Source organism: Salvia splendens, chromosome 11, assembly GCF_004379255.2.
Source record: "Salvia splendens isolate huo1 chromosome 11, SspV2, whole genome shotgun sequence".
Classification (NCBI taxonomy): Eukaryota; Viridiplantae; Streptophyta; class Magnoliopsida; order Lamiales; family Lamiaceae; genus Salvia; species Salvia splendens.
Genome location: NC_056042.1, coordinates 9815519 through 9837304, shown reverse-complemented (window position 1 = coordinate 9837304; position 21786 = coordinate 9815519). Strand labels below are relative to the sequence as shown.

The window sequence follows — 21786 nt, the reverse complement described above, 5'->3', positions numbered from 1 at the left end:
CTCCCGATTCAACTCCGAATCAAACCAACAACCGACAAATCCACTTATGTCTCTCCGATCTCAACTTCAAACGAACATTCAATTGCGAAAAGCATCCAAATCAGTAAAGTAAACACAGAACATCACAAATCAGAGTGAAAGTGGAAAATAGAACTAGATTAAACCATAAAACGTCAGAGTTTAACACAAAATAGTCGTCGAACTTCCGGCAAGGAAGCCGGCGAGAGAGAGTACGTGCGGAAAAATTAAATGATAGTTTCTTCGCCCTTATTAGGACGGTGTTACACTTCCAACAAAACAAACACACCACACTACACTACCCCGAATCACCCATGAAACCAAATGCGTGAGCTAAGTGAGCGAAGATGAAGAGAGAGCCGAAACACCTAAGGAGTTTTCTAACTAAAAAGAGAGCTCGGGACCCCAAAAGAAAAGAGATGATTCTTCAATATTTTTCCTCGTATTTATAGGCGTGGCTCCAATCCCTAGGGCAACGGTCTTTGCGATTTGACGTTTGTGCCATTGAGGATTCTGCTCATTTTCTTCACTTTTTGCTCTTAATTCCTCTGCCCTGGTAAATAGAACACGTTCCTGGGTCCGACAGAATATTCACGCACCTGGACTTATAAGTACACGTTAGCACCATAGAAAACACAGAATTTAGATCCAAAACAAATGCATGAAACGAGCCTTATTACACTTAAATACATAAAATGTTGACTCCAAATTCACACAAATATACTGTTCATACCAAAAAAACCATTTTTAAAATCAAATTAATCTCTATTTATTTATACTAGAGGAAGTAATCCCTCTGTCCTAACTAAATTGAGTCATATTCCTTTTTTTAATGTCCTAACAAAGTTGAGTCATTTCTTTTTTAAACAAAATAAAACATCCAATTACTCTTATTTTATTTCATCAATTACTTTACTCTTTATTTATCTTTCTTACTTTATTCCCCTCTTATACTTTTTAATACAATTTCTTAACCTCTGGATCCAAAAATTTTATACTCATTACTGAGGCAGAGTATTTTCTACTAACAACACTTCAACCATGTTTTTGCTTTATTTTTATTATTTTATTAATTTTATATTACAATTGGAGTTATCTATACCTAAGACTATTTTTATGTATATATGTGTGTGTGTACAATACATACAATTACATGACATCTCTTTCTCCCCCCCCTGTCTTCTATTGTTTCAAGAAACTATTTTCCTTTTATTACTTTTCTTGCATCTCTTTTCACTTTGTTGGAGTCATAATCATGGCTGATTTCATGCGGAGCTTTGTGATCTTGTTAGCCTTAGTGGTGGCAGCCCCTTCAGGTCTAAAAACTAATTAAATTTCCATTCGTCTTGAACTTTACTTGGATGAAATTTGACTCTCATTCTGTCTCTCTGTTGCAGATGCGGCCTACTGCCTGTGCAAGGCTGGAGTGAGCGACGCCGTTTTGCAGAAAAACATCGATTACTCATGCGGAAACGGAGCTGATTGCTCAGCAATCCTTCAAAATGGGGCTTGTTACAATCCTAACACTGTCAAGGATCACTGCAGCTATGCAGTTAACAGCTATTTTCAGAGGAGATCTCAGCTTGGTGCTACCTGTGATTTTCAAGGAAGTGCTACTCTTTCTCAAACTGGACCCACTGGTAACTAACTTCTCAATTCTCATCTTCATTTATTTTTTTTTAATTTTAGTTACTTCATTTTATTTGATTTTTTTTTCTAATTTTTGTAGGTATGCCCTCTGCCTGTGTTTACCAGGCTAGCCCAAGGTTTGATCTTCACTATTTTCCTTTTAAGAAACCAGTTTTTACAGAATTTGTTGTTTCAGTTTTGAATGTCTGCTCAAGCTTTAATTGTTGAATTAGGAAAACAATAGTTAATGATTTTTTACTGAGAAAAACAGCATGTTTCGTGAGGTGGAATTTAATTATATTTAATTTTGTACCCATAAATGTCATCATTCACTTAACTACTCATACATTAAATGGATTTACTGTTTGCCATGATTATATAAACCAAAATATGAATGTGTAATTGTATTACCAGAACAATATCTAGAAGCTTCTACTCAGATTAAGAAAATAGGAGTAGGTTTTTCATGTTTTATTGATTAGAGAAAAGATGCTTTATGGGGAGATGAAATAAGCACACAAACAAGTGAAAAATGTATAAAGAATTAATTTTATTTTATGAGCTGTCTCTGATGTTGAAGAATATAATCTAGAATAAAGAGTGAATTGGACTTATATGAGCTGTCTTGTACTACTAATATTGTACCATCCTGGGCTAAACATCCTATAGATCCCTTTATTATACTCCATTCAATCAGGTGTGGTTCTATGCACATTTTATTATTGGCAAATGACAATAATGTTTGTTATAGTATTCAATTAGGTGTGGTTATGCATATTTTTATTTTGGCAAATGAATAATAATGTCATGGATTCGAATTCGACTCCTTTGATTTTAAACATTACCACTTTGTTATTAGGCCAACTTACACGTAATTAATTATGCACTTATGATATAATCGGATAATAATATTCACTCATTTTTGTTGACGACTGTGCAGCACCGGCGGCGGCACTCCGACTCCAACCACTGGTGGTGGCAACATCACTTTCCAAGGCGGGAGCTTGGCCCCAACAGGAAGTACCGGTTCGGGCGACACCGGCCATAGTGCTAGTGTGAGACTCTGCGGTTCATCAATGCTTGTTGTGCCCCTTCTTACCCTAATAGGGAATTTAATGATAATTTTGAAATAATATCAGATTAATTATATCACTGAAATAATATCAGATTTAAAATGCTAAAAAGTGTAGAAATACCAAATTGTCCAAACTCTCAAAAGGGTATTTTCGTATAAAAAAACGGCAAAAGAACCAATTTCGAAATAAATCCTTAGTCTAGGAATGTGTGACAATATTTTTAAAGTCATGGACTATGAATGAGATAAACCCATAGTCTAAGGATCATAAATTAGTTCACTCTAAAAGTTAAAAGTATAGGCAATGGATGCCTTTTCCTATCCCACAAGCCATGCCTCTTCATCTCCATATAATTATTTCTTTCTTTTTCTGAATCATATCATAACTCCTATTATCCCACTATTTCCCGCAATGTGTTATTCCTCTATACTTACATTTCAAATTAAAATTGTAAAATGCTCCTCTTCCGTCCTAGTATAATTGAGTTATTTTCATTTTAAGCAAAAAAATATTTCTCTTACTTTATTTTTTCACCTACTTTTTTCCTTTCCACTCCTCTATTTTTCCCTCTCTCATATATATTTTACTTTTTCCAATTTAACTCTTTAAATATCAATTCATTAAATCTTGTGCAAGAAGTGGCTCGCTTATGGCGGAATGAAGAGAGTACTACTTATTAACTTCAAATAATTGTAAAATTGAAATTTATAACAGCATAAATAACAAATTACTTTATTAAAATTTATAAAAAAATACAAATACTACAAATTCTACCTAAAACTAAAATTTACTTTATTTTCCATTCAAATTCATATAATAATAATAATAATAATAATAATAATAATAATAATAATAGTAATAATAATTCAAAATTGAAAATCCCCCAGCCCAAAATTCTCTTCTTCTTCCCTACGATACCCAAACTAGGGACGGAGCCAGGAATAAAATTGAAAGGGGACCAAATTATATATGAGAAATTTTTGAGAATTTAAGAATGAGCAAGTATAAGATAATTTTGCAAAATTGAACAATAAAATAGTGTATGTTAAGATATTTGGGGAGGGGCATTTTCCCTATATTGAGTAAGGTGGCTCTCTCTGCCCATGTCTCAAAACTCCTTCTCTCTATTGAACAGAGACAATACATTTCTCACCCACAATCCCGCAATGGGCACTAAATAACTAATAGCTCATGCTCCATGTGGTTCCAAAAAATCTGTAGTTGATTAATGCTAATGTTGTAGCCGGTGAGTTATCTCAAAACATAAATTATATTTTTTTTACAATATTAAATTTTACGACTCCGAAATTTATTTTTTTTCAACTCAAAATTCATACTTTTTCCGTCCCTTAAAAATAACAACTATTTCCATTTTAGTTCGTCCCTTAAAATTATGTTCTTTCTATTTTAGGACGTATTTCTAGAAGAGTTACCAAGTAAATTAATGCAATTTCGAGTCATAGAGCACCAAATTGATTTGGTATAGAGGTAGTCACTTCTAAATTGAGCCACATACAAAGTCAATCCGAAAAAAACTCAGGAACTTCAAAGGCAAGTCGAGGAACTTTTGTCAAAAATTTGGTTCATAAATTTCTAATACCACCTTGCAGTGTCATGTCGTTAATACTTATGCCAAAAAAAGAAGATAGTAATTCTCAGCGCATTTGCATGAGCTATAAACAAAACCACATTAAATATAAGCATGTATGTGCCTCCTCGTGTTCTTTTTTTTTGAGGGAATTGCTTGTTATAGTGCCACACTTGATGTGCTATTTTGGGGTTGTTAATATGTACTGTATGAAATCTTTATGAAGGTAACAAAATATGTTAAAAAATAAAATAAAATAAAATAAAATAAAAACAAAATATTGTTATAAAAAGTTATATCTCTCGTCCACGTGCCTCTCATGAGGTAATATGGCGCCAAAGAAGTTGGTTGGTATAAACAAAAAAGAAAATCACAATCCGAATGCTTCGCCTTCCCTTCCATTTTCATTTTCATTTTCATTTTCGCCTCAATTCAATTCCGCCAGAAGCCCTAACTCAGTTTCTCCATCCTCGGTGTTTTCCACGTTTCTTTGCTTCCAAATCAATCATTAACCGAGGATTTCCTTGAAACGTAAGGTACAAATCCATGGATTAGATATGCTTTTGTGATTCATTCCATCAAAAAATCTGCCCTTGCCACGTTGCTTTCATCTCTCTATTTGAATATCTTCATCCTGCTTCATGGTTTTGGCTTATGTTGGTCTGCTGTTGCCAATTAATGCAATTGAGGATTCTGTGAAAACTAATCACAAACTTAATTAATTCATTGTAGGATTCTAGCTATTTTGAATTTCACTGCAGGAAATTTCGATATATCTCTGGAGCTTTTGTGCTGATGACAGTAATTTCGAGTTATTTGTTCATCTATTGATTGAGATCAAATATCAAGTCTATTGTTGAATTCTTATTTAAGCAATGCTGCTTTTCTTACTTATCATTAAGAACTTTTACAACTACTTTAGCTGTGTGGTGGGCTCGAAATCGCTGTTAAATGCTTTAAATCCATTATCATCGTCTTAGTAATCTATTTATGTTTCTTAAAAGTGTATTTGGAACTCAAAAACATGATATTTGGTGTTTTTAAAACCTCGATTTCAGTTATGGAGTATGGCCGGTGAAAATGGGAGGCGATTAGATAACCAGAATGAGAAGCCTACGTCGAATTCTGAAAGAATAGGCATCTGTGAGGGCAAGCAACAAGAAAATGGAAGAAGCCCTGCAAAAATCTCAGACTCTTCCTCGTCCAGTTTGGATAACTCCTCCACTGATTCTCCAGGATCATTCAATCAGCGATCAGGTGTTGCTCGTGATCCATCCATGCTGACTGAATCCCCTTCCATCCAAGTGATGGAGAGGCCTAAAACCTCAGATCCAGATAGTCCAAGCCAGTGGAGTGTTGAATCAGGGGATTCTTTGTTCAGCATCCACATGGAGAGTTCGTTGCGTATAAGTGGAGACATAGGGGAGCTATCTTTATCCGAAGCATATCTGCCTCGAGTATCTCCCAAGTCAGGGGAGTCTGTAGACACATCATACACTTCCTCTGCTGCAGCAGCAGCAAAAGCTTTAGGGGAAGCGCGAAGGGCTGTGAAAGAAGACACAAAGTATGCTTCTGAACAACGGAAAGGTTACCCTCCTGAGGCTTCCTCAAGTGTCCCAACAGACCAAAATCTATCGGGGTCTAATACTCCCCAATCCCACGATGATAGTGACAATGAGTTTTCTAAATCGTGAGTGCCCTTGTTCTTGATTCGTTATCTTTCTGAGGTATGTATGAGTTGTATGAGTTTGTCTGTACATGGCACAGGACAAGTGAGTCAAGATGTCCAATGTGTCAATGCTTGTGGTGTGCTAGGATGTGTAGCTGCTGTAGTTGGCCAAACTGCAGCTGCAGCTCTTGGTTTCGTTGGCCAAGCTGTTCCAATTCTTGCATAAGCTGCCCTAGCTGGTGTTCCAATCCTTGCATAAGCTGCCCTAGCTGCTGCACTAACTTGCATCCTTGGTGCTCGACTTCTTGCTGCTGCTCCGGATGGAAAAGTAGAGTCTGTTCTGCCTCTCCTCACGCGTGAGCCTCTCTGTCTCTCTCACTCTCTCATTGAAGTGTGTTTTTGTGAGTAATTTGGCATGTGCAATGCAGGTCCACGGATAGGAACACAGACAGTTCTAGCAAACATGAAGTTTAATTGATTGTTTGAAGAGTTTGTTACTCACCACATTGGGGCTTGGGGGCCTAACAGTTATGAAAGTTTTCCAAGGTAATTCAGTAATGGAGTAATTTTTATTTTTAATTATAAATTTTAAAATATTACTCATCAAATATCTCATATTGCAATTTAGGGATATCCTAATTCCTATCCACCATTAAATATCGCCACTCTGAACGCAGGGAATACTATTAATTAATTAGCAATATTTTAGATTTTGTTTTATGGTATGGTAAAAATATCAGTTCTCCTTATAAAAAAGCTAAAGATATCGACGGTAGCTTTCGAATGGTACTCAAAATGTTGGGTTTTGGACGTCGGAAATACTTTCTCAGTCCCATAAAAATATGTATATTCTCCTTATAAAATACTTCCTATTTTATATTTCTGCTTCATTGATAATTAAAGTTGTGATGCACTATTTGTTACAAGGAAATGAAAGTTTGTTTGATAATATCTTCTCATGTATATGTTTACAATATTAAAGTTTAACTAACCATTTTACAACATTTGTTTATAATAGATAAATGCAAGCTTGCAAAATATTTTTTTAATATATTAAAATACTAATCTGAAATTTAAATTTAATAAATTAAAGTCATAGAAAAAGAATTTTAAAAAATTCACTGTTCTAACATAGGGACTTCTGCTTCTATTGGTTTAACAAATTTATTTATTCTCCAAAGTGCTATAACCAAATTAAATTAAGTGTTTAGTAAAAAAAATTATAAGTATTTCTTTGAGCAACTAATTAATTTTCTGACCAATTATAATTTGAAATATAAGTAAAGGATTGGATCCCTAAGAGCATCCCCATCCGTGCTCTTGCCAACGAGTACGGATGTGGGCCCGGACCCACTTTTATTCCGTGCTCTTAGGCAAGAGCACAACAGCCACATCCGTGCTCTTCCGCAAGGACAAGCTCAAGGGTCTCACCATTCTATTATTCAATTTAAATAAAAATATTTCCACAAAATTAAAATGCATTAAAAATATCCGAAATACTATTAAAAATTACAAAATAATTAAAAATTATATAATTAAAATCTAAAAATTAAAAGTACATGATTAAAATCCTAAAAATTAAAAATTTCATAATTTGATGATTTGATGTGAAAAATGGGAGATGATTTGATGTGAAAAATGGATGATAAATGTGTGTATTTATAGATGATTTTGGGAATAAAAAAATCAAAAAATCAAAAAAATTCCAGAAAACGGTAAAAAAACGACCAAATTTTTGGGAATCTGATTTTTTTTTTTATTATTTTTGGTATTATTTTCGATTTTTTTTAAAAAAATGAATTTCCAACGGAAATGCCGTTGGCCAATCAGAACGCGACACGTCAGCTGCTCGCTGGCACGGACGTTCTCGATGCATCGAGCAGCGCCGCGCCAGCGGCAAGAGCGCAACGGCGAGCAGGCGGTGCCGCGCCGCTGGCACGGACGGGTGTCCACTCACCGCTGCGGATGCTCTAATTCCATAATTCCTTTTTAGTTTTAAATTCAGTTCAATTATTTGGTATATTATAAATAATGCAATTATCATCAGCATCGCGGAGCTGTGGTGACCCTGAGGTCACGGGTTCAAACCCCACCACCCGCTGGGAGACTTTCGGCCTTAATCCACAAACCCAGTCGAGTATGATTAGTCAAATTCAACCAAAGGCGAATTCGGTACACATGTGGTTAAACAAAAAAAATTAACTTTTGTTTCTTTGTTATAAAATATATAATAATAAAATAACTAATTAAAAAAATAATTATCAAAGATTCACTAATTAACTATTAGTATAATATACTAAACTAACTTTTATTAATTCAGGTTATCAAGAATCGCTAATTAACTATTACTAGTATACTAAAGTACTGTATATAGAAAGGAAATGTAAAAAGGAACAAAAAAACAGCATAAAAAAGTAAAGCGACGTCGTTTTATTTGCACAGTACGGTGCTGTTTTTCCTTCACACTGCAGAGGATCCTATCCCCTCCCAAAATGGGCATTGGAATATAAATTTGAACATAAGCCAAATTTTATAAATTAGAAATTCATGTATATTTTTGAACAAAAAAGAGTCGTGGAAAACCAAAATTTGTATTACTTTGTGATATATACTTATGTACTCATGTTATAAAGAAGGACGTTTTGATATTTGTTAAATTTCTTTAATTTACAAGATTAACTTATGTTTTGATTTCTTGAGAAACATTGTTGTTGAGTTTAAGAAATGTTTCTTGAATTCTCTAGCACTGTCCATAATAATAGCATTGTTGATCAAAGTAGAAGCTCAAAATGGCATTGACCTCTCGAAATATAGATATTGTATGTGTGTAGTAATTTTCAACTATTCATTAATGATGATGAGAAAATATATGATGGCTGCTCTTTAATTTGTACCCTTGTAGAATTATTCACTAGTATTATTATTGCGAATATTTGCAACCTAAATTAGTTAACTTGTCTTTAATTTGTGCCACTGATGACAGTAAAACTAAATTATTACTACTCCTACAAAATAATACTCCGTAATTCATAGTGTATTGAATTGCATATCCGTAGAAAAAGTTTTTGAAAAAAATTTATAATGTACCTAATTGAAAGTTTTAAATTAGACGACCAACAACGCAGCCGCTATACCTCAAAAAAATTATGAGTAAATATAATCTTACAGTTTAACTAGCTAGTGTTATAAATGATATTTATTATGATAGGAACAAGTGAGCACCAATACAAAAATTTAATGGAAAATAGCCCCCGGCGAGGATCGAACTCGCGACCTTTCGCTTACGAAGCGAACGCAATACCACTATGCTACGGAGGCAGTTGATATTAATGTTGATAATAAGTTAATACTATTTGATCAAGACGAAAATAGAGCTAATTTGTAACCTGTAACAATAATTAACAGAAATTTATTATCAGTCTATAGATCGGTGCTTGAAGATATGCTTGCAATTTATTCAAACTTATTGTTAGAAAATAAAGCTTTGAAATTTATGTTTCAGCTTCCTTGATTATCTGCTAATGGAGCTCGAATTGAATTTAGTCGGAGCAAACTAGAGTAGAACAAAAATAGTTTAAATTCTTATGCTTGTTTACTTCTTTGAGCTCAATTTACAATTTTGTTTGAGATTCTTATCAAATCATATCTCCCAATCCATTGTTGTACCATTGAAATCTTCTCTATAATATTGTAAATCGTCAAAATAAGCACCAACCACAACATATAGTATCAAATTTCATCGCCATTGATTTCAAACTACTCAAAAAGGCAATTAACAAGAGAGAAAAAAAAACCTTAAAACTTTATTGATACCAAAAAACTGGATCCAATTAAATACATTGATCAATAGTCAAGAATGCCTAAGATTCATGATTTCGGGATCTACAAGATTTGAAAATATGGATCGAACGTAAACATCGGTAGCAAAAACGAGTTCATTTCCTCGAAATACCAAGCCTCTTTCGAAAATCCTCCTCCATAAGGGGGATGCCACCGTTGAGCTTGATCTTGGGCTCCCACCCTAGCAGCTCCTTCGCCTTCGTTATGTCCGGTTTTCTTTGGCGAGGATCATCCGGGGTGTTCTCGACAGTCGTGATCTTCACTTTCGGGTTGATCATCTACATTATAGAGAATAGATAGCACCCGTGTTGCGTTGAGTTTGTGATCAAATCATCCAAATGTATACGAACAAATATGAGGTGAAGATTTTACCTCCTTCACAGTCTCTGCAAGCTCGAGCATTGTGAATTCACCTGATAATAAATCTTAACGAGTTAGATATTTGCGATGGAAATGAAAAGAAATGGAAGAAACCAATATAAGTAGGAAAAATAGGATGATTGACCTGGATTGCCAATGTTGATTGGCCCTATATGATCTCCTTCCATTAATCGCGTAAGTCCATCAACCTTTTTTGGCATTGGCAAAAGAAGCAAAGTTTTGAATCAAGAAAAGAGGTTTTTTGTCATGCACCAAGATGAATGTAATCGCTAACCATCTCAGAAACATAGCAAAAACTCCTTGTTTGTGTTCCGGGAAGCTGAACAGTCAAAGGCTCGTCACTGCAAGTAGCAGTGTAAAATAAAGTGAAATGAAGCATCAAAGTGGACTGGAATCTAATATGGAAGAGTGGATAAAGAGCATTTACCGTATGGCTTGCGCTAAGAAGTTGCTGACAACACGACCGTCATCAAGATTCATCCGCGGTCCATAAGTGTTGAAGATCCTTGCAATTCTTATTTCTGTTGAATCATTTGATAATAATGGTCAGGGAACTCCAATACGAAATTGTTATGTTCAAATGTCCGGTGTAGGGACAGATATTACCAACTCCGTGCAGCCTGTGATAATCGTACATCAACGTCTCTGCTACTCTTTTCCCCTCATCATAACAACTCCTCACTCCTGCAATAGCCTTATATAAAGTTGAACCCCATAATTTCATCTTAGTAACTGTTTGCAGTTTTTAAGGTAGCAAAATATTACCTATAGGATTCACGTTGCCCCAGTAATCCTCTGTCTGAGGATGCACGAGCGGATCACCATAGACCTCCGAGGTTGATGTAAGTAAAATCCTAAGAGGTACTTCAAAATTGTCAGAACATCCAAAATGAACAAAAATTGGAAGAGAATCCAAATCAGCAGACATACCTTGCTCCGACTCGCTTGGCAAGTCCCAACATGTTCAGTGTGCCTACTACATTCGTCTTTATTGTCTGTCAAGTATCATGGCATGGACAATGGATATCAGAAGATAAAAATAAAATGATCAATCAACTTGCATCATTTTTCCTTAGACGAAGACGTGAGCTTTATAGGCACACGATTAGAGAGGGACAGAGCCATGACATGACGTCTGACTGACCTTCACCGGATTGTATTTGTAAAAGATTGGCGAAGCAGGACAAGCGAGATGGTAGATCCGGTCAACTTCAACGAACAAAGGCTCTGTCACATCTGCAGACAAAAAGAATTGATAAGTAGGAAACAAGATGGTTCAAGACACAATAACACCATTATAAATCAATTTATGAACAATTGCATCATAAGGGAGTGACTATTGAACCATAAAGAATGCTCACCGTGTCGAATAAGCTCAAATCTTGGATGGCCAATCCATTGCCTCAAGTTATCCTTTGAACCAGTGAAGTAGTTATCCACAACAATCACCTGAACAACAATTTCATACAAACGATACCGATTGAGAGACAAACATAGCTTGCCTTTTGAATGAAGCCAGTCTAAAAAGGCATTGTTATGTCCTACCTCGTTCTTTTCATTTTGCATGAGTTTATCAACTAAGTGAGAGCCAATGAATCCAGCCCCGCCCGTAACCAGAACTCTCATGTTTGCCTGTCAGGTTGGTTAGTTAGTCCAAGATGTATGGTCACATTAGTTACTATAAACCCGACAAAATTGAGCACATGGAAACTCGATTTTCGAGTGAGGGAATGGATATCGTACCTGAAAGAATTTCGCTCTTCGCAATGGTGAAGGCTCGGGAGGTGGCTTGGTCGACACACGACTACCATTTGATGCCTCCTTAGCCATTTCTAGGATCTCCTTTTAAGTTCTGAATTCCAAAACTACATAAGATAAACATCAAAATTCCAATTATTCAACCGCCATTGTTTCAAAACGGAGATCACAAAACAAAATTAAAAGATTATCACATTCAACAAAAACCAAATCTGCGTTACTCATAAAATGTCGAACAAAATCACACGTAAAAAACAATCTCTCGCATTCACTTTGCCACAAATCTTTCTTTCAAATAAATTGCGAAGAATTAAATTGAAAATAATTAGAACAAAATGAAGCGATGATCGATCACCTCTTAATCAATTGAATAATGTAGTAGTGGAAGCGTCTCCAGCTCAAATTGCAAATATTATTTATATTATTCACAACGCAATTGTGATCTTCAAAGTTATAAATACTGAAAAAGAAATGGCGATTAAATCTGACATTAGCAAATAGCAATGGGGGAAGAGAGGGAGAGACGATAATCTTAAAGATTAGCGAACGTTATGCAATCATGCATGTGTCTAATATTTACCAATCGCTTTTAAATGCAATCTAATCCAAATAATAGATTTGTGATATCTTTTATTTATAACTAAATATCATGCATTTACAGAAATGTTTGTGTTAAATAAAAAATTATAATTTTTATCATGCTAAACCAAAAGAAAAGAGTATACGTAGAAAGTAGTAGGGTTGGAAAAAAATACCGAAATGCCGAAATACTGCCCTTATCGTATCGAAAAAATACCGAAAATACCAAATTTTTGGTATACCGTGATTTTCGGTACGGTATGATACCTTACTGAAATATTTCGGTAAGGTAAAGGTATGAATTTTTATATACCGCGGCATATCGAAATTCGGTATATACCGTAATTTAAGGTATATACCGTAAAATATGAATATAATAATATATAAAATATTTTATATATTTTAAATTATAAAATTTATTGTGAAATATAATATAATATGAATAAAATATACTAGTATTTAATACCCCGTATATTATTTAAATTACTATAAAATATAAATTGTATTCTAAAAACTCAAATATTCAATTTTCATTGATATTGAAAGTAATGTATACCGCAAAAGTATGGTATACCGAACTTTGGTACGGCATACCAAAAATGAGGTGCGATATCGGTATGAAAATTCTCCTTACCGAAAATAAGGTATACCGAAGTTCGGTATACCGAAAATTTTGGTAAGATAAAGGTATGATTTTTTCGCATACCGAATTTACGGTAAGGTATATGGTATGGTGGTTTCGGTAAGGTATACCGTACCTACCCACCCCTAGAAAGTAGTAGATCGAAATTTAGAATAAGTAATAAAATAATATATACTCCTAAGTTCTTTAGGCATCAAAAAGTTTTTAATTGGTTGATAAAACTAAATATATATGAAGAGGGAGGTGATCAGTTGCTAACTAGTCAACAATCAAGACCAATTTTTAACCATAGATTAGGAGATCTAGTAGTTGATATAATGTCAAGTGAATTATATTTTAAATTTAAATAATTATTAAATAAAATTAAAGGGTATTAATGTCAATTATCTCTTATTAAAAAACTTTAAATTTACGTAACTCTCTCAATTTAAATTATTTTTTCACAAAAAATATATCAAATTAAAGATAATTTTATAAGGATTCTAACGAGATCTCAATTGCATATGTTCCGACGACGTTCGGATGATGAAATTTGATTATTTTTATTTCAGTTTTCGTATATGCCGATAAACAAATTTTTTATCAACAAATACATAAAAAATCTCAATATAATGCATATAAAATCTTAATATAATACTGGTAAAATCAAAATATAATGCATGTGAAATCTCAATAAAACTGTATTGATAATTTGTCTACTATTTATTGAGATTCGTAAGATTTAATCTCATCCACTCATTTTAAAATTTAAGGATGGAGATCTGGTCTTGATTTTGGATATGATGTTATAAGCAATATAAGAGGACCGGTTTCTCAAATTTTATTTCTAATACATAGTATAAATTTTGTAAATATTTTTTCAATTAAAGATCTAGGAAAAATTTAAATCCATGAGAAGATTTTATTAAATTTGAAATATAATTGTTAATTAGAAACTTAATTCTCATATTCCAAACTTAACGCGTGTCTACTTAAGAACAAAACTTAATGTGAGATTGTAAAATTTGCTAAATTGGTAATATAGTGAAATAGCGTTTTTTGATAGTCAAATTTGAAGTTGGCCTCTAGCTTTATTTCGGCAATATATAATCAAATTAAATTTGAAGAAAATTAATGCTTGTAAATGTAACACCCCGAAAATTTGTGACTTATTTTATTTTATTGATGTCGATGTTGAATGGGAAATGCTTTTATGAAATTTTATTTCTATGTGGTTGTGTTAACGATGTGAAATTAATGGTTGAGAGTTATGTGGAATAATATGATATGTTTTCCAATGGGGGATTTAATTAAATAGGATCATGCATGTGACATCCCCAACTCGAAACATGCATCATTTTGCATAATAATATTTCTTGTGTGCGCTAAGTATATATACTTACTTCTCGTACAATATGTACATATTTGTATAACTTTTTGCATAAGTCTATGAAATCTTTTAGTTACTAAAGTTTTGTAAATTGTATACTGTATACTTATAGCTAATGCTTTAAAAGAATTAAATTGGGGTTTTATACATGTGGAATGGGGTACACATATAATTAAGGGAAATGATGCATGAAAGTTGTGCTTAGGTGTTATTAAAAATTAGGTGATCTCGTCACAATCATTAAGTTTATGTATATGTATATGTATATGTATATGTATATGTATATGTTGTGTTAACTATTAAGTTTAATTCAAATAAATAAATAGTACATGCAAAATAGATTTGTAACGTGTGTATGCCTAAAATAGTAATATAGAAATGAAATAATGATAGATGTCACAATAGTAGATGTATGTGTGTCCAATTTTCTTAATCATCACTTTTCTAATTAAAAAAAAAATGTAAGGTCGGCTATTGTATTTTAATACATATTAGATAGATCAGAAGTAAATCGGCTTATACATATAAAATATTTACGTGATGTATTAAAAAGAAGAGGGGAGAAAGGAAAGCGAAAAAAAAAGGAAAGAGAATGGAGAGGCTAGGAAAGTAGCCGAGAAAGAGGAAGAGAGTTTGTGTATACGTGAGCTCGAGGAACGAGAGTTACCATAAGTTGGATTTTGAATTGTTAAGCGAACGAGGTGAGTTTTCTTTTACTAAACTCTTTTACGCTTTCAAAAGTATGATTATGGTGTGATAAGGGTGGTTTAAAGTGTTATGTCATGCCATGTTTGTTTTGATGATGAGATTGTGCCTGATGCCTAGTTTGTTGAGCTTGCTCCATTAGGCTATAGGGTTATGTTAAACGAATTCGGGTCTGAGTAGGGCCGCAAACCCTATCAGGCTGTGTACACAGAGGGGATCGTGAGCCGTCCTTGCTAGTCGGCCGGTCTCGTGGGCGAATAGTGTGGCCACACTTTCGTCGCACTATGGAAAGATGATGTGATTGTTTGATTGATGAGAAAGTGGGGAGATTGTTTTGACTGGCCAGTCTGTGAAATTGTTATTGTGATACTCGATGATATTTCTTTTCTAAATGTAAAACTCGAGTTCACTATGATATGGATGACATAACTTTTATCAAATATTTTCGGCATGAGCCCACTGAGTATATTAAGTACTCAGCCCTGCATGTGTTTTCCCTATGTGCAGGTTGAGCGATGATGTTGCGGTGGATGTTGAGTCGAGCCTTAAGAATTCCGGATGCGTCGTGTCTTCATACATGGACGTCATCCTATGACTCTCCTTTGATACTTGTTTTTCCGCTGCCGTGTTTCGAATCGTTCTTGTTAAAGTCTTTCGTTGTGCCCCACACTGTTTTATGACATTAATAACCTTGAGACATGAATCCGCTGCTTAACTGTTTAAATGATGAAGATATTTCTTTTGAAATTTGATCGATTTTCGTGTTAAATGTTGCCTTTATTGTTTCCCCCATTTCTTCCCCGCTTCTTAGTTCCTTCCCTAGTCACGATTTCCCCGTCTTTACTATCCTTAGTAAGGGCGGTCGTGACAAAGTGGTATCAGAGCTTCGTTCTTTCGCTCTGGTTCGAGAGTCTTCTTTCAGATTAAGTCTAGATTCGTACCCCTAGACTAAAAGTGTCACGAAGGCTCAACATCCGAAGCATCACGCTCAACCACAAGAAAGTGAGGTATGTTTTAAGTTATTGAAAGAATATGAAATTGATGATGATATGATAAGGGTGTATTGGCAAGAGTATACATGTGTATGAAAATATGTATGAATATGATAATGTGATGGTATTATTAAGTTGAAACATGAGCATGAGTGACATGATATTATAAATGTGTGTTATGTGAGACGACCAAATTTCGGGACGAAATTTCTATTAAGAGGGGAAGGATTTAACACCCCGAAAATTTGTGACTTATTTTATTTTATTGATGTCGATGTTGAATGGGAAATGCATTTATGAAATTTTATTTCTATGTGGTTGTGTTAACGATGTGAAATTAATGATTGAGAGTTATGTGAAATAATATGATATGTTTTCCAATGGGGGATTTAATTAAATAGGATCATGCATGTGACATCCCCAACTCGAAACATGCATCATTTTGCATAATAATATTTCTTGTGTGCGCTAAGTATATATACTTACTTCTCGTACAATATGTACATATTTGTATAACTTTTTGCATAAGTCTATGAAATCTTTTAGTTACTAAAGTTTTGTAAATTGTATACTGTATACTTATAGCTAATGCTTTAAAAGAATTAAATTGGGGTTTTATACATGTGGAATGGGGTACACATATAATTAAGGGAAATGATGCATGAAAGTTGTGCTTAGGTGTTATTAAAAATTAGGTGATCTCGTCACAATCATTAAGTTTATGTATATGTATATGTTGTGTTAACTATTAAGTTTAATTCAAATAAATAAATAGTACATGCAAAATAGATTTGTAACGTGTGTATGCCTAAAATAGTAATATAGAAATGAAATAATGATAGATGTCACAATAGTAGATGTATGTGTGTCCAATTTTCTTAATCATCACTTTTCTAATTAAAAAAAAAATGTAAGGTCGGCTATTGTATTTTAATACATATTAGATAGATCAGAAGTAAGTCGGCTTATACATATAAAATATTTACGTGATGTATTAAAAAGAAGAGGGGAGAAAGGAAAGCGAAAAAAAAGGAAAGAGAATGGAGAGGCTAGGAAAGTAGCCGAGAAAGAGGAAGAGAGTTTGTGTATATGTGAGCTCGAGGAACGAGAGTTGCCATAAGTTGGATTTTGAATTGTTAAGCGAACGAGGTGGGTTTTCTTTTACTAAACTCTTTTACGCTTTCAAAAGTATGATTATGGTGTGATAAGGGTGGTTTAAAGTGTTATGTCATGCCATGTTTGTTTTGATGATGAGATTGTTGTCTGATGCCTAGTTTGTTGAGCTTGCTCCATTAGGCTATAGGGCTATGTTAAACGAATTCGGGTCTGAGTAGGGCCGCAAACCCTATCAGGCTGTGTACACAGAGGGGATCGTGAGCCGTCCTTGCTGGTCGGCCGGTCTCGTGGGCGAATAGTGTGGCCACACTTTCGTCGCACTATGGAAAGATGATGTGATTGTTTGATTGATGAGAAAGTGGGGAGATTGTTTTGACTGGCTAGTCTATGAAATTGTTATTGTGATACTCGATGATATTTCTTTTCTAAATGTAAAACTCGAGTTCACTATGATATGGATGACATAACTTTTATCAAATATTTTCGGCATGAGCCCACTGAGTATATTAAGTACTCAACCCTGCATGTGTTTTCCCTATGTGCAGGTTGAGCGGTGATGTTGCGGTGGATGTTGAGTCGAGCCTTAAGAATTCCGGATGCGTCGTGTCTTCATACATGGACGTCATCCTATGACTCTCCTTTGATACTTGTTTTTTCCGCTGCCGTGTTTCGAATCGTTCTTGTTAAAGTCTTTCGTTGTGCCCCACACTGTTTTATGACATTAATAACCTTGAGACATGAATCCGCTGCTTAACTGTTTAAATGATGAAGATATTTCTTTTGAAATTTGATCGATTTTCGTGTTAAATGTTGCCTTTATTGTTTCCCCCATTTCTTCCCCGCTTCTTAGTTCCTTCCCTAGTCACGATTTCCTCGTCTTTACTATCCTTAGTAAGGGCGGTCGTGACAGTAAATCAACTTAATTTCATTATTAATTTATTATTTTATTCATTTATTTGAAGTTATTGAGAAAACGAGCAAATCAATCTTTGATTTTTGTTAATTTAGTGAAATTAATAATTTCAATGGCATTTTCTAATGTATTGGTCTATTGCAATCAAGCTAATTAAATATATAAAATAAAATAAGTAATTTTAAACGTGCGTTTGAACAAAAATGTTGCTCACGTAAGGAGCTCGGGTAAAGTATGTAGCATATCATTTAATTTCCCGTGTGTATATATGGTTTAAGATAGATTCATTAATGTGATCATTCTCACTTGAAAGACATGAGATTGGACAAAACTGATAATCTTGAATTGTCTTTTATGATGGATTTGGAGGAACTGCATGACCTCAATTGTTTCATCAACTGCATAGGAAAAGTGATGGGGTCTTTTGAATGATTTTAAATTACTACTTATAATGACTGTAATCATACAAAATTAATGAGCAAATTGGTTTAGTTAATGCAGGATCATCAATTGATTTCCAAGGTCATCAACTAGGCTTTTCCCAAAGTCAATAACTACTTTCTAAATCCAACCTCAAAATCTAACCTACCTCTTTTCTTTTATCTTTTTTTTTCTGGTCAATTTACACTAGATTATAACAACAGAAATGTGACAGATGGCAAATTTCACCTCAGCCGAGGCGAAACCGGTTGCTCTTCCTTGGCAAATTTCTTGTTAATTTCTAGCCCTTTAGCTGACTGCATTCAAATCTTGCTCATTCAGAGGTAACGGGCTCGATTCTTCATCAGGCGCAGGCGTCGCCTGTTCATGTCGATGGCGTATGATGGAGGTGACTGCTTTGAGTATAACGCAGATCGGTATAATGATCCCAGCAACGCGTAGCAATAAAAGCTGTTTCATAGGTTGAGAGAGAATTGAGGAAATGTTGAATGCAGCTTTGCAATTTCTGATTCTCATATATGTTAGAATTTACCATGATCAGTGAGAGCGAATAATTCCCAGCTCGACTCACAACTACTGGAAGAGTATGCCGTATAATCAGGAGCACCATGAACTGCATCAAGTTGAACAAACAAGATGAATCAAGACCACAAAATGTTGTTTAAGAGCATGTTATTATGAATCAGTATAGCATTCAAGTAGTCCATTTTGTTTTCAATTTCTCAACTTTTTCTGCGAAAGAGAGACGGAGAGAGAGGGGCTTACTATTAGTGCTAATGTGCGGCAGCAGACTATGCTTCGTGATGTGGAAGCAGCATACTCATCGTATTCTGGGTCGAGGAGGCTATGATCAGCAGCAACCATTGCAATAATGCGCGGATTGTTCAAATCTCTTCTTGCAATCTGCCAATTCCCCCTGATAAGAATGGATCTTTATTAGTGCAAGAAATTATTAGTGCATAAGATTGATCCTTGTTTGTTTCAAGCTACGCAAGGATAAGAATTAGAACTACCTCAAGTTCATCGGAAGTCCACCAAAACGGAAAATTGGCGGTGGTGCAGTGTATCCTGGCTTGAATTGCTGCAATACAAAGTGACACTTAGCGCAAGAAAGCAACGGGAGAAGCAAACACAACAAGAAACAAGAAGATATTAACTAACCTGATGGCATATCTCACACATGGTGTCACCCTTCTCGTTGCACCACTTTTGCACACATCTACGATGAGCATACTGACAAACAAAGCCGATAAGAGCACACATGTTACATCTCCAGCACTCGATAAGTGTCAAATGACAACAAGATTCAGTTAAGCCTTCAATTCCTTTATATGGAAATTATGTTCGCGCGTCTAAGTTTTGAAACGAGGGAATAAACGATTAGGTTAGTAAGCTCTAATCAAGATTAAGGCCTAGTGAAAACAGAGCAACAAATGCATAAATCATGATCAAGAATTTCAAATTGGAAATCTTCTAAACATAAAAAAAATAATTAACAAAAATGTAATTAAGTAAAGTGAATATGAAGTGATAAATTACAGAGTAATTAGCAACAAACCTTCAAGCTTCCAGAGCAAGAGCAAGGAGCCTCCATGCTTGAATCAAAACCTTCATCCTGGCATATCCTACACTCGACCACCTTCCTCGGAGACAAGCTAGCCTCGGAATCTTTCTGGTACGAGTAGTCGATTGCTACTTCTTCGACAGTGATGGGGACTACGTGCTTCAATCTACTCTCGATTGCAGCCTCGAGGGTCGACTCAGTAAGCAAACGATCAACGAGCAAAACAAAGTGATCCCCCATTTTAAAGCCGAAACAAGGGATGTTTTGCGCGACGAGCTCTCACCTATCACAGAACCAGAGCTTCAACATTACCAAATTAGCTCAGGCAACATGTGCAAAAGGGCTAATAGGTTGAATTCAAAGTGTGGTGTGAGTCAACAAAAATTAAGTCTTTAATGAATAACAACAATATCTTAAAAAATACTGGCAAACCCTTTGAAGATAATGTCAAAAGGTGGAATCCCAATTCAAGATTAGAGACAAAAAGAGAGTCTTTAAAAAAGGGTTCTTCTTTTCTTCAAGAGGAAAAGGAGAAACGAACCCTTGGAATCAAATTTTCAAAAAAAAACACCAAAAATAACAAAAGCCCAATACACCAAAACATCAAAAACAAACAATTCGAAGATGGAATTGGAATTAAGCGAATACAATCAAGTGCAGTGTATCTCAACAAGTTTCTTAAACTACCCCAAAAATTGTGAGAATTTAAGCAAAGGTGATGATGTAATTGGAATAAAATTGAGATACAAAGTGAAGGGGGAATATACATATAATAGAAAGAGAGACTTACAAGAAGGGTATCGAATAATCTGAAAGCTAAGAAATGTCTCCTTTTCTAGCTAAAGCAACGGATTGAGTGTAATTCAAAAATATGTATTGTTCAAATACAAATTTGTTGTATGCAATCATGGCATCGAACATATATATATATATATACACGCGTGCAGAGAGAGAGAGAAGAGGGGGGATGAGAGAGTTTTTTGAGGTACAGAATTTTTTTTTGAGGGAAAATGCAAACAGTCCGAGAATAGTACAGTGTCTTTTCTTTAACGGTTTAACCATTACTTTTTACTGTACCAGTGAAATTTGTAGTAAGAATGATTATAGAATCGAAATCATTATTTTTCAATTTAAAAATTAACGGCAGCGAAACGATTGCTCTCACCTTCCGTTACTTTTTTAAGCCTTGAATCAGTTAATTATGAAGCGGAGTTAATGAAACGTCATATCCAGATGCTTAATTGAAGATCGCTATTAGATTAATTAATAAAGTGAAATAGTATTAATCATTAGTTATTAATATTGATTAGGAGGTTACTTTATTAATTGAACTGCATACTTGAACTTAATTTTATTTGAATATTGGGTACTGCAACTAGCTACTTTGTCCGATTTTTTTTTCGAAATATATCTGACATTATGTTTACATTTTTAGTAGCCAATTGGTGGTTTACTTAGCAATTAATTTCATCTTTTATTAAAGTCGAAGATTCATTTTTATGATA

General features: G+C 34.4%; 4 protein-coding genes and 1 non-coding gene across 9 annotated transcripts; 2 read left to right on the top strand and 3 right to left on the bottom strand.

Moving 5' to 3' along the window:
• Nucleotides 1–1183: 1183 nt before the first annotated feature.
• LOC121754253 (PLASMODESMATA CALLOSE-BINDING PROTEIN 2-like) lies at nt 1184–2831 on the top strand. The gene is made up of 4 exons (XM_042149628.1): nt 1184–1334; nt 1416–1658; nt 1748–1784; nt 2588–2831. Exons 1-4 carry the CDS (start codon nt 1274–1276, stop codon nt 2778–2780), a joined length of 534 nt encoding a protein of 177 aa, XP_042005562.1. The 5' UTR covers nt 1184–1273; the 3' UTR covers nt 2781–2831.
• A 1393-nt stretch (nt 2832–4224) lies between these two features.
• On the top strand, nt 4225–6710 carry LOC121755075. 2 transcript variants are annotated; one of them, XM_042150356.1, is made up of 4 exons: nt 4225–4842; nt 5370–6001; nt 6079–6336; nt 6409–6710. In XM_042150356.1, the coding sequence occupies exons 2-4, from the start codon at nt 5379–5381 to the stop codon at nt 6452–6454; spliced, it is 927 nt and encodes a 308-aa protein (XP_042006290.1). In that variant the 5' UTR covers nt 4225–4842; nt 5370–5378; the 3' UTR covers nt 6455–6710. The 2 variants fall into 2 exon arrangements, with proteins under 2 accessions (XP_042006290.1, XP_042006289.1); XM_042150355.1 differs by having other exon boundaries at nt 4225–4847.
• Nucleotides 6711–9226: 2516 nt separating this feature from the next.
• On the bottom strand, nt 9227–9298 carry TRNAT-CGU. The gene has a single exon. It is a non-coding gene; the product is annotated as a tRNA-Thr (tRNA).
• Nucleotides 9299–9913: 615 nt separating this feature from the next.
• LOC121753919 (UDP-glucuronic acid decarboxylase 6-like) lies at nt 9914–12370 on the bottom strand. Its single transcript, XM_042149214.1, has 13 exons — nt 12315–12370; nt 11945–12066; nt 11747–11833; nt 11563–11650; nt 11346–11437; nt 11132–11196; nt 10967–11055; nt 10808–10885; nt 10629–10722; nt 10476–10542; nt 10326–10389; nt 10193–10233; nt 9914–10098 (listed from the first exon to the last, which is right to left on the bottom strand). The coding sequence occupies exons 2-13, from the start codon at nt 12029–12031 to the stop codon at nt 9916–9918; spliced, it is 1035 nt and encodes a 344-aa protein (XP_042005148.1). The 5' UTR covers nt 12032–12066; nt 12315–12370; the 3' UTR covers nt 9914–9915.
• A 6318-nt stretch (nt 12371–18688) lies between these two features.
• LOC121753914 lies at nt 18689–21283 on the bottom strand. Of its 4 annotated transcripts, none has more exons than XM_042149208.1 (7): nt 21072–21283; nt 20276–20581; nt 19879–19950; nt 19731–19798; nt 19483–19633; nt 19250–19330; nt 18689–19167 (listed from the first exon to the last, which is right to left on the bottom strand). In XM_042149208.1, the coding sequence occupies exons 2-7, from the start codon at nt 20519–20521 to the stop codon at nt 19006–19008; spliced, it is 780 nt and encodes a 259-aa protein (XP_042005142.1). In that variant the 5' UTR covers nt 20522–20581; nt 21072–21283; the 3' UTR covers nt 18689–19005. The 4 variants fall into 4 exon arrangements, with proteins under 4 accessions (XP_042005142.1, XP_042005141.1, XP_042005143.1 ...); XM_042149207.1 differs by having other exon boundaries at nt 20276–20564; XM_042149209.1 differs by lacking the exon at nt 21072–21283 and adding an exon at nt 20969–21001 and having other exon boundaries at nt 20276–20564.
• Between the last annotated feature and the right edge of the window lie 503 nt (nt 21284–21786).

Excerpts from the sequence above, each read along its gene's own strand:
- LOC121753914 (XM_042149208.1), bottom strand. The coding sequence starts at position 20,521 with ATGGGGGATCACTTTGTTTTGCTCGTTGATCGTTTGCTTACTGAGTCG. Across the intron at positions 19,799-19,878 it reads TGTGTGAGATATGCCATCAG|CAATTCAAGCCAGGATACAC; the intron begins GTTAGTTAATAT and ends TTTGTATTGCAG. Across the intron at positions 19,634-19,730 it reads GGACTTCCGATGAACTTGAG|GGGGAATTGGCAGATTGCAA; the intron begins GTAGTTCTAATT and ends CATTCTTATCAG.
- LOC121753919 (XM_042149214.1), bottom strand. The coding sequence starts at position 12,031 with ATGGCTAAGGAGGCATCAAATGGTAGTCGTGTGTCGACCAAGCCACCT. Across the intron at positions 11,651-11,746 it reads TGCAAAATGAAAAGAACGAG|GTGATTGTTGTGGATAACTA; the intron begins GTAGGACATAAC and ends ATTGTTGTTCAG. Across the intron at positions 11,197-11,345 it reads ACAAATACAATCCGGTGAAG|ACAATAAAGACGAATGTAGT; the intron begins GTCAGTCAGACG and ends GATACTTGACAG.
- LOC121754253 (XM_042149628.1), top strand. The coding sequence starts at position 1,274 with ATGGCTGATTTCATGCGGAGCTTTGTGATCTTGTTAGCCTTAGTGGTG. Across the intron at positions 1,659-1,747 it reads TTCTCAAACTGGACCCACTG|GTATGCCCTCTGCCTGTGTT; the intron begins GTAACTAACTTC and ends TAATTTTTGTAG. Across the intron at positions 1,785-2,587 it reads GTTTACCAGGCTAGCCCAAG|CACCGGCGGCGGCACTCCGA; the intron begins GTTTGATCTTCA and ends ACGACTGTGCAG.
- LOC121755075 (XM_042150356.1), top strand. The coding sequence starts at position 5,379 with ATGGCCGGTGAAAATGGGAGGCGATTAGATAACCAGAATGAGAAGCCT. Across the intron at positions 6,002-6,078 it reads GACAATGAGTTTTCTAAATC|GACAAGTGAGTCAAGATGTC; the intron begins GTGAGTGCCCTT and ends TACATGGCACAG. Across the intron at positions 6,337-6,408 it reads TGTTCTGCCTCTCCTCACGC|GTCCACGGATAGGAACACAG; the intron begins GTGAGCCTCTCT and ends TGTGCAATGCAG.